The 19243-nt window shown below is 30.7% G+C and overlaps 1 protein-coding gene across 1 annotated transcript in view; it reads right to left on the bottom strand.

The window, feature by feature from the left end:
• LOC130452362 (transient receptor potential-gamma protein) overlaps positions 1-19243 on the bottom strand; it is a 70722-nt gene that overhangs the window by 25358 nt on the left and 26121 nt on the right. The window contains exons 7-9 of the mRNA XM_056791571.1: positions 17685-17816; positions 10501-10640; positions 9743-9846 (exon numbers count right to left, since the gene is read on the bottom strand). Of these exons, the coding sequence (XP_056647549.1) occupies positions 9743-9846; positions 10501-10640; positions 17685-17816 (376 nt within the window). The remainder of the gene's footprint in view (positions 1-9742; positions 9847-10500; positions 10641-17684; positions 17817-19243) is intronic.

Raw genomic sequence — 19243 nt, 5'->3', positions numbered from 1 at the left:
CTGTGTGATTAAGGTTATTTTCGTTTCTGTTTTATATAAATAGTCGTCATAGCTTTCCTATCTCATTTAGAATGAAAGACATTATTACAAGCTTCTCTTTTATTCTGTTTAAATACGCTTTAACAGTTTCTCATTGTTCTGAAGAATTAATTAAACATACAATGCGATGAAAGCTTCGTTACCGGTATATAAAAAAGTGTTCAAACTAGCTTGAAAACGACTAACATAATCAATTTTACCGAGAAATATGTTTATTTCATTTCTTCCTATATCCCGACAGGTGTTCATTAGCGACACATGTTTATTATGAAGGACATAATATGAATTATGAAACTGGCAAAGTTTTGACAACTAGAAACACCGAAAAAAAAACGTCTATTCTCAAAAAAACAACATGCATTGCCCAAAATGGTCAATGCATTAATAAATAAACTGGTTAAAATGATCTTAGTGTGAATTTAATGTTTTTTCAGAAGAAACAACGAAATTTTACACATTTTTATACTTTACTTGATCATAATTTCAGTCCCAGATGATAAATAAATAAGTATTCGAAAGCCCTGAAATATATTAGAGTTAGTACACTTTGGTACTTAATTTTGCCACAATCCCACTACGAAAACGTTATATATATAGTGGTTGAATATACCTTGTGAGCTGCGTTGTATAGATGCTTTATGGATCAATGTTTTGAGGTGCAGAAAATAATATATAAGGAAAAAATCAACGGAAATTACTAATAATTTCAAAAAGTATGAATTAACAATAGCAAATTATGGAATAATACAAAAACTATGAGCAAAGGATAGAAAGCGATTGAGAAATAACAATAACCGGGAAAAATACGAAAAACTCCTAATAAATAACAAAAATTACAATGACTACAAGAATTTTGATCAAAACTACAGGAAAATTGGGAAGAGTCTACTAAATAAATAACAAAAAATGCAGAGAATTAGTAAAAATAAAGAAGAGACAACAAAAAAGTAGATAGAACAAAAAATTATAAATAAACAAAAAAAATAAAACACTAAAAAGAACACTAAAAGAAATGACAAGAGCTACAGAAAAGTCATAGAATAATAGGGAAAAATGATCTAATTTAGGATTAAATGACAAAAAAATATGAAAAAGTGCAAAAAATACGAAGAGACAACAAAAAACAAACACTACAAAAAGGCAACACAAAATACGGATAAATAGACAAAAACCTACAGGAAAATAAGAAAAAATTAAGGAAAAATAAAGAAAACTGAAGGAAAATTACAAAGAAACTTCGAAATAAACAACAGAAAATTTGGCATTGGGTTAAAACTAAGAAGAAACAACAAAAATTTCCATGGAAATAACAAAAAATTCAGAAAGAATAGAAAACTATGATGCCAGCTACTAAAAAATTAAATAAAAAACTAAGAAAAAACTTTCAAAACAAAAGGAAATATCTAAAAAGTACGAAATTATCAAAAAAGATTAAGAATAATCAACAAATATTAAGAAGAACTAACAATAACAGAAAACTCAAAAAGAATAGAAAACTATGTTGCCAGCTACTAAAAAATTAAATAAAAAACTAAGAAAAAACTCTAAAAATAAAAGGAAATATCTGAAAAGTACGAAATTATCAAAAAAGATTAAGAATAATCAACAAATATTAAGAAGAACTAACAATAACAGAAAACTCAGAAAGAATAGAAAACTATGTTGCCAGCTACTAAAAAATTAAATAAAAAACTAAGAAAAAACTCTAAAAATAAAAGGAAATATCTGAAAAGTACGAAATTATCAAAAAAGATTAAGAATAATCAACAAATATTAAGAAGAACTAACAATAACAGAAAACTCAAAAAGAATAGAAAACTATGTTGCCAGCTACTAAAAAATTAAATAAAAAACTAAGAAAAAACTCTAAAAACAAAAGGAAATATCTGAAAAGTACGAAATTATCAAAAAAGATTAAGAACAATCAATAAATATTGAGAAGGAATAACAATAACAGAAAACTCAGAAAGAATAGAAAACTATGTTGCCAGCTACTAAAAAATTAAATAAAAAACTAAGAAAAAACTCTAAAAATAAAAGGAAATATCTGAAAAGTACGAAATTATCAAAAAAGATTAAGAACAATCAATAAATATTGAGAAGGAATAACAAAAATTTGCATATAAACAACAAAACAATGAAAAATGTTTAAAAAATCACAAGAAACAACAAAAAACTACGAAATAATCAAGAAAAACTGAGAAAAAACGACAAAAGTTACGTAAAACAAACAAAAATAACGGTGGAACAAAGAATTATTAGGAAGAAATGACAAAAACCAATAAGGAGACAACAATAAAACAATAATTACGAAGAAGCGACGAAAAAGTAGGAAAAATAACGAAAAAAACTTAGAAAAAGCAACGGAAAATACGGAGAGTTAACAAAAACTCAGAAGAAACTACAGAAAATTGTATGGAAACAACAATAAATGAAAAGTATGGAGAAACCAAAACTATTAAAAACAGAAAAATAATGAGAGAACAACAAAAAATGCGGAGAAACAAAACAAAACTACGTAAAAACCACAACTACGACTAATTACTTAAATCAACATCATTCTGGGGTGGACCGACTCCCACTATTTCAATATTTCTTCGTCTATTATTCTTCATTATTTACAATTAACGATTCCTGTCATTTTCATAACCTATTATATTTATTTTAAACATTTTTTATATGTTACGCTTTTTTCTTTGCCTTTTTATTCTTTTTATTATATCTTCATCGTTAATTTTTTTCAGTATTCCATATTTCAAACGTTGCCACATCATCTCAAAAGTATCTTTGACTTCTAAATATCAAAATTTATTAGTTCTTTAGGAAGGCGTTGTCGCTTATCATATTTCAATGATTTGATCTTCCTAGATCGGTATGATTCTGCAGCTTTTCCATATTTTCCATTTTTTGGAATACAACGCGGTAGAAACCGATGAAAAATAATGGTAAGAAATGATAATTTCGGCGGACGCGTTTGGTATAAATTTTGGCGAATGTGATCACAAATAAACAATCAATAATTGGTCCGAAAACAAGTTGTCTTTTAAGTTTTTGTTTTAAATATTAGTACAAATTACGTTTCAAAAAAAATCTGATACTAACTCAACTCAAAATATCTATAGTAACTAATTTGTATCGGGCTTATTTCTAAACAAAAGCGTAGCAGGAGAATTTATCTAAAACGCAACTTTGTGAAGTCGTAATGAACTTTTTAATGGAGTTACTAACTTCGTTTAGCATTTGAAAGCAAAACAAAACGGAATTTAAACTTTTTGAGGTTATTATCTGGCTTGTGAGGTAATAAAACCATTTTAAAAACGCCGAAAAGTTGATGTAGGTGTAAAGGCGTTTAATTCAATTTTTCGTATAACTAAATCGCAAAAAAAATCTATTCATTCATCTAAAAATTACTCTTATAAGGAGGTATGAAAATTAAAGAATTTCTCAGATATAATAGAGTATTATCGGTCTAGAAAATATCAAGAAACAAAAACTAGGAAATGAAATGGTGATTGATAATGAAAAATAAAAAAAGCCATAAAAAACTACAAAAAACAATCAAATCTACGAAGAAAAATATGAAAAAACGATAAAAAACACGAAAAATCAACAGAAACTATGAACAAACTAAGAAGGAATGATCAAAAATTAGGAAGAACCTGAAAAAATGTACGAACTACGATGAAATAAAAAAACTCAAGAAAAAATTGTAAGAAACACTACAAAAAGCTATAAAAAAAACGACAATAACAAAGAAACAAGAAAAAAATTAGTTGGGAAGAACATAGGTTTGAGAAAGAAATATAAAAATCAATCAAAATTACGAATAAACATCAAAAAATCACGAAAACTTAATAACAATTACTAACACATTAAGAAGGATGAATAAAAATTGTAACGAATGAGAAGAAATGATGAAAAACTAAGAAGGAACAATAAATAAGAAAAAAAAACTCCAAGAAACTATGAGAAAACAAGAAAAACTACAGAAAAATAAATAAGAAATCACAAAGAAACAACAAATACTACGAAAACGAAACAAAACATGAAGAGAAACCATAACAAACTACGAGTTAACAACAAAAATGAGAGAAAACTATAAAAAATTACGAGGAAACTACAAAAACTGCGATGAAACAATAACAAAAAACTACAGAAAAATAACAGGGACTATAAAAAAACAAAAAAAAAATAACAAAAAATAAGAAAAATTACTTGGGAAGAGCATAGGATTGAGAATGAAATACAAAAACCAAGCAAAATTACGAATAAACAACAGAAAATCAAGAAAAATTGATAAAAATTATTACCAAACTAAGCAAGATAAATAAACATTACAACGAATGAGAAGAATTGATGAAAAGCTGAGAAGAAACTACAAATATGAGAAAAAAACTTGAAGAAACTATGAGAAAACAACAAAAACTACAGAAAAATAAATAAGAAACTACAAAGTAACAAATAAAAAAAAAACATGAAGAGAAACCGTAACAAACTACGAGGACACTACAAAAGTTGCGATGAAACAATAACAAAAAATACAGAAAAATAAAACAACAAAAATAACAAGGAAATAAGAAAAACTACCAAGGAAGAATATAAGATTGAGAAGAAAATATTAAAACTAACGAAAAAGCAACCAAAATCACGAATAAACAACAAACATTATGGAAAAAGAAGAAAATATTAAGAAACAACAATAGAAAACTTCTATTTAGCCACAAAAGATGTGGAGAAACGAAGAAAAAACAATAAAAACTACGATAGAAAGAACAATAAACCATTAGCAAGAGTAAACAATGAAAAAACTATTTGAGAAAATCAAAAGATCGAGAAGAAACAATGAAAACCTACGATAACACAAACAAAAAATTTGAGAAAAGATCATTGAATAAAAAACTACGAATGAACAACAAAAGTTGAGAGAAAACAATAAAATTTATGAACGAAGAATAGCAAATTACTAAGAAATAAACAAAAACTACATAGGAATAATGAAAAACTACAAATAAGGGACAGAAACTGCGAAGAAATAATAAAAAAATATGAATTATTCATAAAAACTTTGAATAAACAATAAAAAATTACTTAGGAGGGACAAAATTAAGAAATTTCGGAGACATAACAAAAACTACAATGAAACAATAACAAAAAATAAGCAACAATAACAAAGAAACAAGAAAAAAAAGTTGGAAAGAACATAGGATTGAGAAAAATATAAAAACCAACTAAAGTTACGAATAAATAACAGAAAATCAAGAAAAATTAATAAAAATTACTAACAAACAGAGAATAATAAAAATTACAACGAATACGAAGAAATGATGAAAAACTGAGAAGAAACAATAAATATGAGAAATTATGAGGAAACAACAAAAACTACAGAAAAATAATATGAAATCACGAAGAACATAAATCACAGGAGTAAAGATTGGGAAGTGACTACGAATAAATGACGAAAACAACAAAAATATAGAGAGATACAAAGAAGACTATGGAAAAATAACAAAGAAATAATGAAAAGCTACAAATAAAGAACAGAAACTGCGAAAAAATAATAAAAAAATATGAATTATTCATAAAAACTTCAAATAAACAATAAAAAACTACTTAGGAGGGACAAAATTAAGAAATTTCGGGGACACAATAAAAACTACAATGAAAAAATAACAAAAAACTATAAAATAAGCAACAATAACAAAGAAACAAGAAAAACATTAGTTGGGAAGAATATAGGATTGAGAGAAATATAAAAACCAACTAAAGTTACGAATAAATAAAAGAAAATCAAGAAAAATTAATAAAAATTACTAACAAGCTGAGAATGATAAATAAACATTACAACGAATACGAAGAAATGATGAAAAACTGAGAAGAAACAACAATTATGAGAAATTAAGAGGAAACAACAAAAACTAAAGAAAAATAATATGAAATGACAAAGAACATAAATAATAGGAGTCTCGAGGGAATAATAAAAAAACTATAAAGAAAGATTGGGAAGGCACTACGAATAAATGATGAAAACAACAAAAATATAGAGAGATACAATGAAGACTATGGAAAAAAAAACAAAGAAATAATGAAAAACTACAAATAAAGAACAGAAACTGCGAAGAAATAATAAAAAAATATGAATTATTTATAAAAACTACAAATAAACAATAAAAAACTACTTAGGAGCGAGAAAAACTTAAGAAATCATAAATTCAACGAATAAACAACAAGATTTATGAAGAAGGGGGAAACATAGAAAACGAAAACGGAATGAATAACTCTTTTAGTGTACCCACCGTATAGTCCAGATATTGCACCGCCAGACTATCATTTTATTCATGTAGCCAAGTTTTTTATTACTAAATTAAACCAACGAAATTTGATACTATTCCAAACATTGACAAAAAGACATTGAGATAATGAAGTTAACTTGAAATTAAAGCTTTGCGTACTCGTTAATTGGAAAAGCGACTAAAGGCATTATTTCAAAGCCAATCAGCTCAATTTTTTCTACTTTTTTCTTTAATTTCTAATACAAAAATCACCTTGTACAGAATATATTAGTTTAAAATTCATCAATCAAACAAATAAACGAACTACGATCATAAATAATGATTTCAATTCATCCGAATTTCGATCGCTCCCAAATTCAGACGACTTCCGATTGAAACCGATAAAAACCATTCGAAATTAATTCGATAATGTGCGTTCCACATTGTTCGTCCGATAAATTGTTTGGTTATTAATGGAACTCATTCGATAACGAACGTTTTCGAGTGGATGCGTTCGAACAATCCTAGACGCGAACGTCACTTGATTATATTCCGAAAGGATCAATTCTACAATGACACTCTTAGACAGTGGAGTGACAGTAATCAGCGAAAATATCAAATATTTTAAATCTAAGAGTAGAGGACACTACAGACGATGGGAACAATCGAAATAAAAATACTAAGAAGTATAAAAGACAGTAAATTTGTTAAAAATGCAAAAATGAATAGCCCAGAAGGAAGAAGACCACCTAAATGATGGATAGAATGCCTACCAATACGGTCATTCTTGTTAGAAATAAGAAGAAGAAGGAAGAAACGTCATTATTTCTGTAGACTGATTATAGATCGCGAGTTTGCATGTTTCAGGTTCTTCATATATGAACGTGGTTCGTAGACTTTAGTTTATCATCTTCCTCTAACATTATATTGTAATTTAATTTTTTAGACGACTCCGTCGGAAAGTTATTCGTTCTGTATTAATTTACATACCGAAAGTTGCGTTTTGAGTGTTCCATGTAGTGAAAGTGACAGTTCCGTACTGCAAAACACTTTCGGGACACTCTGGAGTGACTCTAGTTACTTCAATGTTGACAGTTGACAGTTTCATTTCGATGATTTTGCATGACATTAAATTTTCTAAAATGATTTGTTTTATCCGAAGTTTTGTCTAAATTAATGATTAATAATGAATGATGATGAAAAGGAAAAAAATTACTTTCATTCCTTGGTATAAAATTAAATATTTCTAATGGTTCTGTATGACGTCTATCATTAATTACACTCTATGATCGTCTAGTTTTGAGGCGAATTTTAGTGAAGCCTCTCACAAGAAACATCAAACACAAAAAGTTACGGCTATGATTGTCTAATTCTAAAAGGGATGAATCTCGAATTTAAACATGACGTAGGGGCAAATATATATCTGGAAAATTAAGTGCTCAATCTGTCATTTTATAACAATAGGGGGATTAGATTAATGGTTTAGCTGTAAGGAGAAGAGACGGTGGTGTATGATGGAAAAAAGCATAAATGAGATTTAACAGTTATAATATATCTTATTTTTATAAACAGGTAGATTAAAAAATATGAAAAATTGGTGTATGTATATAATTACGTATATATATGGAGTCGTTAATCATTTTTTTTTGTACAAAAACGTAGATAAAACTTTTTCTTGTTGGTAAATTAGCTGTAGAAGAAAAATATTATTTAGAATGAATGTAGGGACAAAATTAGATTTTATTTATAACGTTTTAGTGTATATAATTAATTCCTATTGGTGAAACTTTTTCCAAAAACCAACATACATAGATTGAAGCTCAAAATGTATCTCTCTGGTCCACAAACGGTTCATAGCTGATACAAGAAACTGTATTGGACATTTCTGAACCAAAATGCAAGATATCCATACCTCTAGATCCATTTTTCAGGTAGAGTTTCAGATAGAAACCTAAAAAGTACACCTACATTCTTTCAGATAGCCAAGCAGCCTTAAAGGACCTGAAAGCTATTGAGTTTGCATCCAAATTAGTGTAGGAGTGAAAACAAACTCTGAAAGTACTAGCTAACAGAAAAAAAGTAACCCTAATGTGGCTTCCAAGCGACCAGGGTATACCAGGAAATGAAGAAGCAGACAGCCTTGCCAAAAAAGAGGCAACGACTCCATGACTTGGACACTGTGGCCTCTCGAGACGCCACATCAATAACGAACTGAACGAATATCTAAAGAATCAGATCAGAAGTCTGAAGAACTTCTCGTGATTACTAGAAACGATATCAAACTGGTGGTCGGTTTTGTGGCAGATCACTACCCCGTCAAATACTACTTTAAGACGATGAGAATGGCAGATCTGCAGATTCTGAAAGCAAGCTAAAAATAGAGCAAAGCTTAAGTACATTGATAACCTAACCTAGTCTCCTTTGAGAGGACTCTATCTATTTTGGAAACAGAACAATAAGATGTTGAGTCTTGTACAAAATAACCTCCAAGTATGGGTGGGTGTGAAGCCAAAACGATTTCCCAAAACAATCTAAAATCAACGTATATAAACGACAAAATAAAAATGGAAAAAATGTCTCATTATTTATTGAAATTGAGCAAAAAATGATATGAATTATATTGATGGAAAATAGAAAACAGTTCGAGGAAAACTAATAGAAACAAATTTAACTAAATGTCGTGAAAAATGTGACTAATATAGACGAAGGAAAATTTATTATATACTATGTAGAAGTGGAAGAAACAAAAATAAAAGCTTCAGTACGCTGTATATCCATTATTGTTCATTTTTCTTTCAATTTCGGGTCTATTTTTATAAACACAGACTTTCCAGCTTCTCAGAAAACATTTTATCATATGAATGGAAAACGTTTCGTTAAATTCCAGTTTAAGATTCACCTTCAACAACCAGCAAGACCAGAAACGTTGTTAGTGAAAAATGTTTACTTTCTAACCGTATTCGCGAAGAAATTTCACGAGTTTATCGTGAAAAAGCAAATGGAGACGATATACCCGGTGTTATCACATTTTCTTTTATTAAAAATTATGTGAAAACCTAATTTGATTTTACCGTTTTGTAGCAATTCACTTGAAAAAGAGAGTAGGACACTATTAGTCTCAAAAAGTAACTTTTGATAAATGATTTTGGGTCTCACATTGTCCTAAAAACTTTTTGTTTCCGAATTGGAACTATTTTTGAGCTCGAAGGATTGTTGACTAGTTTCAACAGTTTCTTAAGCTTTTTTAGCATTTCTTTTTAAATAAAACTTTACATGTTGTTTAATATGCTTGGTTTTCTGTACAACAAACTCGTTAAAACAGATTAACAAGCTATAAAGTGATTTAATTTATCTTAAAACGTTGCGGTTTGAAATATAGTACTAGCGAGCAAAAAAAACTACAACTAAGAAGAATTTTATTTTGAGAAACTTACCTAAATATATTCGCCGCCGAAAATAAGCCTTCAGATATTAACATGGGGTCCCAAGCGTCCCAATCTTCTCTTCTGATTTTCGACGTTTCCGGTGTCAATTGAACCTGAAATATCAGACTAACCTGTAAGGGAGTGCATAAATTTGTATTTTGAGAATATAAAAATTTCAATATACAGGGAATAGTTGGAAAAATAAATTGATAAACGTAGATATTAGAAGACACGTTTACTGATTGATATATGAGGAAAAAAATGAAGAAATGTTCACATTTAAAGAACGTGCTATATCCCGTGATAAATATATATTATTGATAAGCAATATTAGTAATATTCATATTGAAATGTATAATTTATACTCCACGGGAGTCTCTTCCTAAATAATATCCAGCTAGGCAAACGTAAAGTTTTGAGAATATAACATAGAGAAGTTTTTCAATAAAATTCACATTAGTCACATAATGAAAACATCAATTCATGATTATATTAATTTATTAAATGCCTGATGCACATTTCGAAAACAAAAGATGGAAATTTCACTTAACAATACAAGTTATAACAATATACGCGGATTATAATCATCAGAATTTTATATTTAAATCAATTTTAAAAACAAATTGTACCAATATTTTCAGGAAAATTTGTTTTATGGTGCATTTTTGATAAGATGCGGTTATTAACAATTCGTTCACTTATTTTCTTTGTGTATTTTGAGTTTTCTATTATTATTTTCATTCAGTTGAATAACAAATATCGTTTACCTGGTATATGGAAACGATCCTTAAGGCTACTGTGGCTACATACAAAGAATTGGTGATGAAATCTATGACATTCCACATATCTCTGACATATTCTTCTAATCCTACGTCCCAAAGTTGTTTTATTTCGCTCCATATTAAACCTATGGAACAAATTGACTTTGTGAAATCAAAAGACGTTCACATATACACTGAAACCAACGAATTAATTTTTTTCTACATACCAATAACCCTCAAAAACATCTCCCCGAAATTTCAGTACAATACCTCAATTATTTTGGCGTGAGTGACTTTATAAATACGCAGATGTTTTTCTTTACTATTTAAACAAGTTTGAGGCCTCTTGTTTCCAATATTGAGAAGCCTATCGAGGTCTCGATTTTTTTCTAGATACAAATAACCTTCAAAAACATCTCCCCAAAATTTCAGTACAATACCTCAATTATTTTGGCGTGAGTGGTTTTATGAACACGCAGATGTTTTTCTTTACTATATAAACAAGTTTGAGGCCTCTTGTTTCCAATATTGTGTGGCTTATCAAGGTCTCGATTTTTTTCTACATACAAATAACCCTCAAAAATATCTCCCTGAAATTTCAGTACAATACCTCAATTATTTTGGCGTGAGTGGTTTTATGAACACGCAGATGTTTTTCTTTACTATTTAAACAATTTTTAAACTTCGTATTTCCAATATTGTGTAGCCTATCAAGGTCTCGATTTTTTTCTACATACAAATAACCCTCAAAAACATCTCCCCGAAATTTCAGTACAATACCTCAATTATTTTGGCGTGAGTGGTTTTATGAACACGCAGATGTTTTTCTTTACTATTTAAACAAGTTTGAGGCCTCTTGTTTCCAATATTGAGAAGCCTATCAAGGTCTCGATTTTTTTCTACATACAAATAACCCTCAAAAACAGCTCCCTGAAATTTCAATACAATACCTCAATTATTTTGGCGTGAGTGGTTTTATGAACACGTTGATGTTTTTCTTTACTATATAAACAAGATTGAGGCCTCTTGTTTCCAATATTGAGAAGCCTATCAAGGTCTCGTTTTTTTTCTACATACAAATAACCCTCAAAAACATCTCCCTGAAATTTCAGTACAATACCTCAATTATTTTGGCGTGAGTGGTTTTATGAACACGCAGATGTTTTTCTTTACTATTTGAACAAGTTTGAGGCTTCTTGTTTCCAATATTGTGAAGCCTATCAAGGTCTCGATTTTTTTCTAGATATAAATAGCCTTCAAAAACATCTCCCCGAAATTTCAGTACAATACCTCAATTATTTTGGCGTGAGTGGTTTTATGAACACGCAGATGTTTTTCTTTACTATATAAACAAGTTTGAGGCCTCTTGTTTCCAATATTGAGAAGCCTATCGAGGTCTCGATTTTTTTCTACATACAAGTAACCCTTAAAAATAGCTCCCTGAAATTTCAGTACAATACCTCAATTATTTTGGCGTGAGTGGTTTTATGAACACGCAGATGTTTTTCTTTACTATTTAAACAATTTTTAAACTTCGTATTTCCAATATTGTGTAGCCTATCAAGGTCTCGATTTTTTTCTACATACAAATAACCCTCAAAAATATCTCCCTGAAATTTCAGTACAATACCTCAATTATTTTGGCGTGAGTGGTTTTATGAACACGCAGATGTTTTTCTTTACTATATAAACAAGTTTGAGGCCTCTTGTTTCCAATATTGTGTGGCCTATCAAGGTCTCGATATTTTTCTACATACAAATAACCCTCAAAAATATCTCCCTGAAATTTCAGTACAATACCTCAATTATTTTGGCGTGGGTGGTTTTATGAACACGCAGATGTTTTTCTTTACTATTTAAACAAGTTTGAGGCCTCTTGTTTCCAATAATGTGAAGCCTATCAAGGTCTCGATTTTTTTCTAGATACAAATAACCTTCAAAAACATCTCCCTGAAATTTCAATACAATACCTCAATTATTTTGGCGTGAGTGGTTTTATGAGCACGCAGATGTTTTTCTTTACTATTTAAACAAGATTGAGGCCTCTTGTTTCCAATATTGAGAAGCCTATCAAGGTCTCGATATTTTTCTAGATACAAATAACCTTCAAAAACATCTCCCTGAAATTTCAATACAATACCTCAATTATTTTGGCGTGAGTGGTTTTATGAGCACGCAGATGTTTTTCTTTACTATTTAAACAAGTTTGAGGCCTCTTGTTTCCAATATTGAGAAGCCTATCAAGGTCTCGATTTTTTTCTAGATACAAATAACCTTCAAAAACATCTCCCCAAAATTTCAGTACAATACCTCAATTATTTTGGCGTGAGTGGTTTTATGAACACGCAGATGTTTTTCTTTACTATTTAAACAAGTTTGAGGCCTCTTGTTTCCAATATTGAGAAGCCTATCAAGGTCTCGATTTTTTTCTACATACAAATAACCCTCAAAAACATCTCCCCGAAATTTCAGTACAATACCTCAATTATTTTGGCGTGAGTGGTTTTATGAACACGTTGATGTTTTTCTTTACTATATAAACAAGTTTGAGGCCTCTTGTTTCCAGTATTGAGAAGCCTATCAAGGTCTCGATTTTTTTCTACATACAAATAACCCTCAAAAACATCTCCCCGAAATTTCAGTACAATACCTCAATTATTTTGGCGTGAGTGGTTTTATGAGCACGCAGATGTTTTTCTTTACTATTTAAACAAGATTGAGGCCTCTTGTTTCCAATATTGAGAAGCCTATCAAGGTCTCGATATTTTTCTAGATACAAATAACCTTCAAAAACATCTCCCTGAAATTTCAATACAATACCTCAATTATTTTGGCGTGAGTGGTTTTATGAGCACGCAGATGTTTTTCTTTACTATTTAAACAAGTTTGAGGCCTCTTGTTTCCAATATTGAGAAGCCTATCAAGGTCTCGATTTTTTTCTAGATACAAATAACCTTCAAAAACATCTCCCCAAAATTTCAGTACAATACCTCAATTATTTTGGCGTGAGTGGTTTTATGAACACGCAGATGTTTTTCTTTACTATTTAAACAAGTTTGAGGCCTCTTGTTTCCAATATTGAGAAGCCTATCAAGGTCTCGATTTTTTTCTACATACAAATAACCCTCAAAAACATCTCCCCGAAATTTCAGTACAATACCTCAATTATTTTGGCGTGAGTGGTTTTATGAACACGTTGATGTTTTTCTTTACTATATAAACAAGTTTGAGGCCTCTTGTTTCCAGTATTGAGAAGCCTATCAAGGTCTCGATTTTTTTCTACATACAAATAACCCTCAAAAATATCTCCCTGAAATTTCAGTGCAATACCTCAATTATTTTGGCGTGAGTGGTTTTATGAACACGCAGATGTTTTTCTTTACTATTTAAACAAGTTTGAGGCCTCTTGTTTCCAATATTGAGAAGCCTATCAAGGTCTCGATTTTTTTCTACATACAAATAACCCTCAAAAACATCTCCCCGAAATTTCAGTACAATACCTCAATTATTTTGGCGTGAGTGGTTTTATGAACACGCAGATGTTTTTCTTTACTATTTGAACAAGTTTGAGGCTTCTTATTTCCAATATTGTGAAGCTTATCAAGGTCTCGATTTTTTTCTAGATATAAATAGCCTTCAAAAACATCTCCCCGAAATTTCAGTACAATACCTCAATTATTTTGGCGTGAGTGGTTTTATGAACACGCAGATGTTTTTCTTTACTATATAAACAAGTTTGAGGCCTCTTGTTTCCAATATTGAGAAGCCTATCGAGGTCTCGATTTTTTTCTAGATACAAATAACCTTCAAAAACATCTCCCCAAAATTTCAGTACAATACCTCAATTATTTTGGCGTGAGTGGTTTTATGAACACGCAGATGTTTTTCTTTACTATTTGAACAAGTTTGAGGCTTCTTGTTTCCAATATTGTGAATCCTATCAAGGTCTCGATTTTTTTCTAGATATAAATAGCCTTCAAAAACATCTCCCCGAAATTTCAGTACAATACCTCAATTATTTTGGCGTGAGTGGTTTTATGAACACGCAGATGTTTTTCTTTACTATATAAACAAGTTTGAGGCCTCTTGTTTCCAATATTGAGAAGCCTATCGAGGTCTCGATTTTTTTCTACATACAAGTAACCCTTAAAAATAGCTCCCTGAAATTTCAGTACAATACCTCAATTATTTTGGCGTGAGTGGTTTTATGAACACGCAGATGTTTTTCTTTACTATTTAAACAATTTTTAAACTTCGTATTTCCAATATTGTGTAGCCTATCAAGGTCTCGATTTTTTTCGACATACAAATAACCCTCAAAAACATCTCCACGAAATTTCAGTACAATATCTCAATTATTTTGGCGTGAGTGGTTTTATGAACACGCAGATGTTTTTCTTTACTATATAAACAAGTTTGAGGCCTCTTGTTTCCAATATTGTGTGGCCTATCAAGGTCTCGATTTTTTTCTACATACAAATAACCCTCAAAAATATCTCCCTTAAATTTCAGTACAATACCTCAATTATTTTGGCGTGAGTGGTTTTATGAACACGTTGATGTTTTTCTTTACTATATAAACAAGTTTGAGGCCTCTTGTTTCCAGTATTGAGAAGCCTATCAAGGTCTCGATTTTTTTCTACATACAAATAACCCTCAAAAATATCTCCCTGAAATTTCAGTGCAATACCTCAATTATTTTGGCGTGAGTGGTTTTATGAACACGCAGATGTTTTTCTTTACTATTTAAACAAGTTTGAGGCCTCTTGTTTCCAATATTGAGAAGCCTATCAAGGTCTCGATTTTTTTCTACATACAAATAACCCTCAAAAACATCTCCCCGAAATTTCAGTACAATACCTCAATTATTTTGGCGTGAGTGGTTTTATGAACACGCAGATGTTTTTCTTTACTATTTGAACAAGTTTGAGGCTTCTTATTTCCAATATTGTGAAGCTTATCAAGGTCTCGATTTTTTTCTAGATATAAATAGCCTTCAAAAACATCTCCCCGAAATTTCAGTACAATACCTCAATTATTTTGGCGTGAGTGGTTTTATGAACACGCAGATGTTTTTCTTTACTATATAAACAAGTTTGAGGCCTCTTGTTTCCAATATTGAGAAGCCTATCGAGGTCTCGATTTTTTTCTAGATACAAATAACCTTCAAAAACATCTCCCCAAAATTTCAGTACAATACCTCAATTATTTTGGCGTGAGTGGTTTTATGAACACGCAGATGTTTTTCTTTACTATTTGAACAAGTTTGAGGCTTCTTGTTTCCAATATTGTGAATCCTATCAAGGTCTCGATTTTTTTCTAGATATAAATAGCCTTCAAAAACATCTCCCCGAAATTTCAGTACAATACCTCAATTATTTTGGCGTGAGTGGTTTTATGAACACGCAGATGTTTTTCTTTACTATATAAACAAGTTTGAGGCCTCTTGTTTCCAATATTGAGAAGCCTATCGAGGTCTCGATTTTTTTCTACATACAAGTAACCCTTAAAAATAGCTCCCTGAAATTTCAGTACAATACCTCAATTATTTTGGCGTGAGTGGTTTTATGAACACGCAGATGTTTTTCTTTACTATTTAAACAATTTTTAAACTTCGTATTTCCAATATTGTGTAGCCTATCAAGGTCTCGATTTTTTTCGACATACAAATAACCCTCAAAAACATCTCCACGAAATTTCAGTACAATATCTCAATTATTTTGGCGTGAGTGGTTTTATGAACACGCAGATGTTTTTCTTTACTATATAAACAAGTTTGAGGCCTCTTGTTTCCAATATTGTGTGGCCTATCAAGGTCTCGATTTTTTTCTACATACAAATAACCCTCAAAAATATCTCCCTGAAATTTCAGTACAATACCTCAATTATTTTGGCGTGAGTGGTTTTATGAACACGTTGATGTTTTTCTTTACTATATAAACAAGTTTGAGGCCTCTTGTTTCCAGTATTGAGAAGCCTATCAAGGTCTCGATTTTTTTCTACATACAAATAACCCTCAAAAATATCTCCCTGAAATTTCAGTACAATACCTCAATTATTTTGGCGTGAGTGGTTTTATGAACACGCAGATGTTTTTCTTTACTATATAAACAAGTTTGAGGCCTCTTGTTTCCAATATTGAGAAGCCTATCGAGGTCTCGATTTTTTTCTAGATACAAATAACCTTCAAAAACATCTCCCCAAAATTTCAGTACCATACCTCAATTATTTTGGCGTGAGTGGTTTTATGAACACGCAGATGTTTTTCTTTACTATATAAACAAGTTTGAGGCCTCTTGTTTCCAATATTGTGTGGCCTATCGAGGTCTCGATTTTTTTCTAGATACAAATAACCTTCAAAAACATCTCCCCAAAATTTCAGTACAATACCTCAATTATTTTGGCGTGAGTGGTTTTATGAACACGCAAATGTTTTTCTTTACTATATAAACAAGTTTGAGGCCTCTTGTTTCCAATATTGAGAAGCCTATCGAGGTCTCGATTTTTTTCTAGATATAAATAGCCTTCAAAAACATCTCCCCGAAATTTCAGTACAATACCTCAATTATTTTGGCGTGAGTGGTTTTATGAACACGCAGATGTTTTTCTTTACTATATAAACAAGTTTGAGGCCTCTTGTTTCCAATATTGAGAAGCCTATCGAGGTCTCGATTTTTTTCTAGATACAAATAACCTTCAAAAACATCTCCCCAAAATTTCAGTACAATACCTCAATTATTTTGGCGTGAGTGGTTTTATGAACACGCTGATGTTTTTCTTTATTATTTACACAAGTTTTAAACCTCTTATTTCCAATATTGTGAAACTTATTAAGGTCTCGATTTTTTTCTACATACCACTAACTGATGATAATTTGTTGTATAAAATCAAATTATACCATATTTCAAGCTCAACTCAATTTTGATTACGTTCAGATGCCGCGTCTTTACGATTTCAGATCTTTCATTCATTTATAAATTAGCATGATAATAAATTGTTTCGAATTATGCAGATTTAGTGCTTCCTTCGACGGAATTATTAGGATTTAACATCAAATAGTTGATCACAATTACATTTTTTGCTTATAATCAACAAGAAAACTTCTAAAAAACGTCTTTTTTATCTAGTTTTGTCATTTTTCAACAATATACACAGTTAAAATGATTTCGAAATAGAAAAAGACAACTTACCACCAACGTATGAAAGAATTATCCATTCAACCACCGAGGGTTCAGCCCCTCGTTGTATAAATTCTTCTTCTGGAGTACCCATACCGAAAAATGATTGAAGAAACTGCCTTTGAGATGCCAGAATTAATAAAACTGCCGAACAGAAAATGCAAATGTAAATCACTGGTGGATACGTTTTTAAAAAAGATATTCAAAAGAATTTCACCCTCACATAGATTGGGATGGACAAATTGAATCATTTAGAAACTGAAATATTTGTTTGATTAATTTTAATCCCACGGACACGCCACCAAACACAAAGAAGTTCTTTTTTTTGGAACGTTAACCCTGCACAGCTGTACTTCGTGATGATTTACTACTTTTTGAGTTATGCATTATCGTATACGATACTTTTTTCGTCCTCAGTGATCAAGAGATAAGAAAAAACCGGGGTTTTCTAATTATTCTCAAACGCAAAAACATCCGAATCACTCTGCGTATTATTTTTTCATTTTGAGTCTCCCTATATAACTTGCGTGATTATCTGAATGTTCACATCGTTTTTTGTCGTATAAATTCATTGTTCAGCTGTTATTTCAGTCCGAAATAATTTAGTTCCTGTTATTTTTGAAAATATTGACACAAATGATGACCTGAATGGGATATCTTCAAATTTATTGCTGCGTCCTCGTTACACAGACAGTCCAAAGTGGAATTTCGGGCTTGTACTCGTAATGGAAACGTCAATTTACCCGATTAATTCCGTAGGATCTATTCAGGATATTGTCGGATCCTTAAGTTGGACGTAAACCAAAAAATTACGAACATCATCTAAAGAAATGATCTATTTCTTATGTATTCCTTCAATATCTGATTTATAAACTTCAGTTTTCGTGGCATTTTATTACTTTGTCGCCATGTTATCTAGAATAGCTGAAATAAATGGGGGTTTGATACTGAGAGAAGGATTTCCTTATAAACGACGCGTCGTTTAGCTCGCGTTCAAATAATCGGGTGATTTACGTCTTGCACGTTTCCAGACGGAGATATTTGCCAAGGCGTTTCAAGAATAGCCTTTTCGTTAAATCGAATAATCACAATCGAGTACATTTAAAATTAAAATGTATTTATAATGTTTATTTTAGAGAAACATGACGAGAAAAGTTATATCTAGCTGATCCAGATGGAATACCACTGAACTAACAAATCCGTTATGCAAACTCTTTGTTCTAACACATCGGAAACGTGTTCGGGTTCAACCCATAACGAAAAAAGGAAAAAAGACAGTTCCCAGTAACTACCATTCAATTGCTGTAGTCCCTGCAATTGCCAATGCGATGAAAAAAGTCGTTAACCATAAATGAAGATCATACGGTTTGTCATCCTCACTTATCAGCTGGTTTAGTAGCTTTCTATCCATCCAGGTCGCTATCGATGGACACATCTCAGAAAGGTTTGGTGTTTGGATCGATTACCACCATCAACACCGATTTTGGAAGCATTCTGGCTTGTCGGGAGGTTGAGGTTTTGAGTAATATGTTCTGGCATAGTCACGTGGCTGATTCAGCCAAGGCAGCTTC

Source organism: Diorhabda sublineata, chromosome 1 (genome assembly GCF_026230105.1).
Source record: "Diorhabda sublineata isolate icDioSubl1.1 chromosome 1, icDioSubl1.1, whole genome shotgun sequence".
In the NCBI taxonomy this organism is placed as follows: Eukaryota; Metazoa; Arthropoda; class Insecta; order Coleoptera; family Chrysomelidae; genus Diorhabda; species Diorhabda sublineata.
This window is presented reverse-complemented; position numbering and strand designations above follow the sequence as displayed.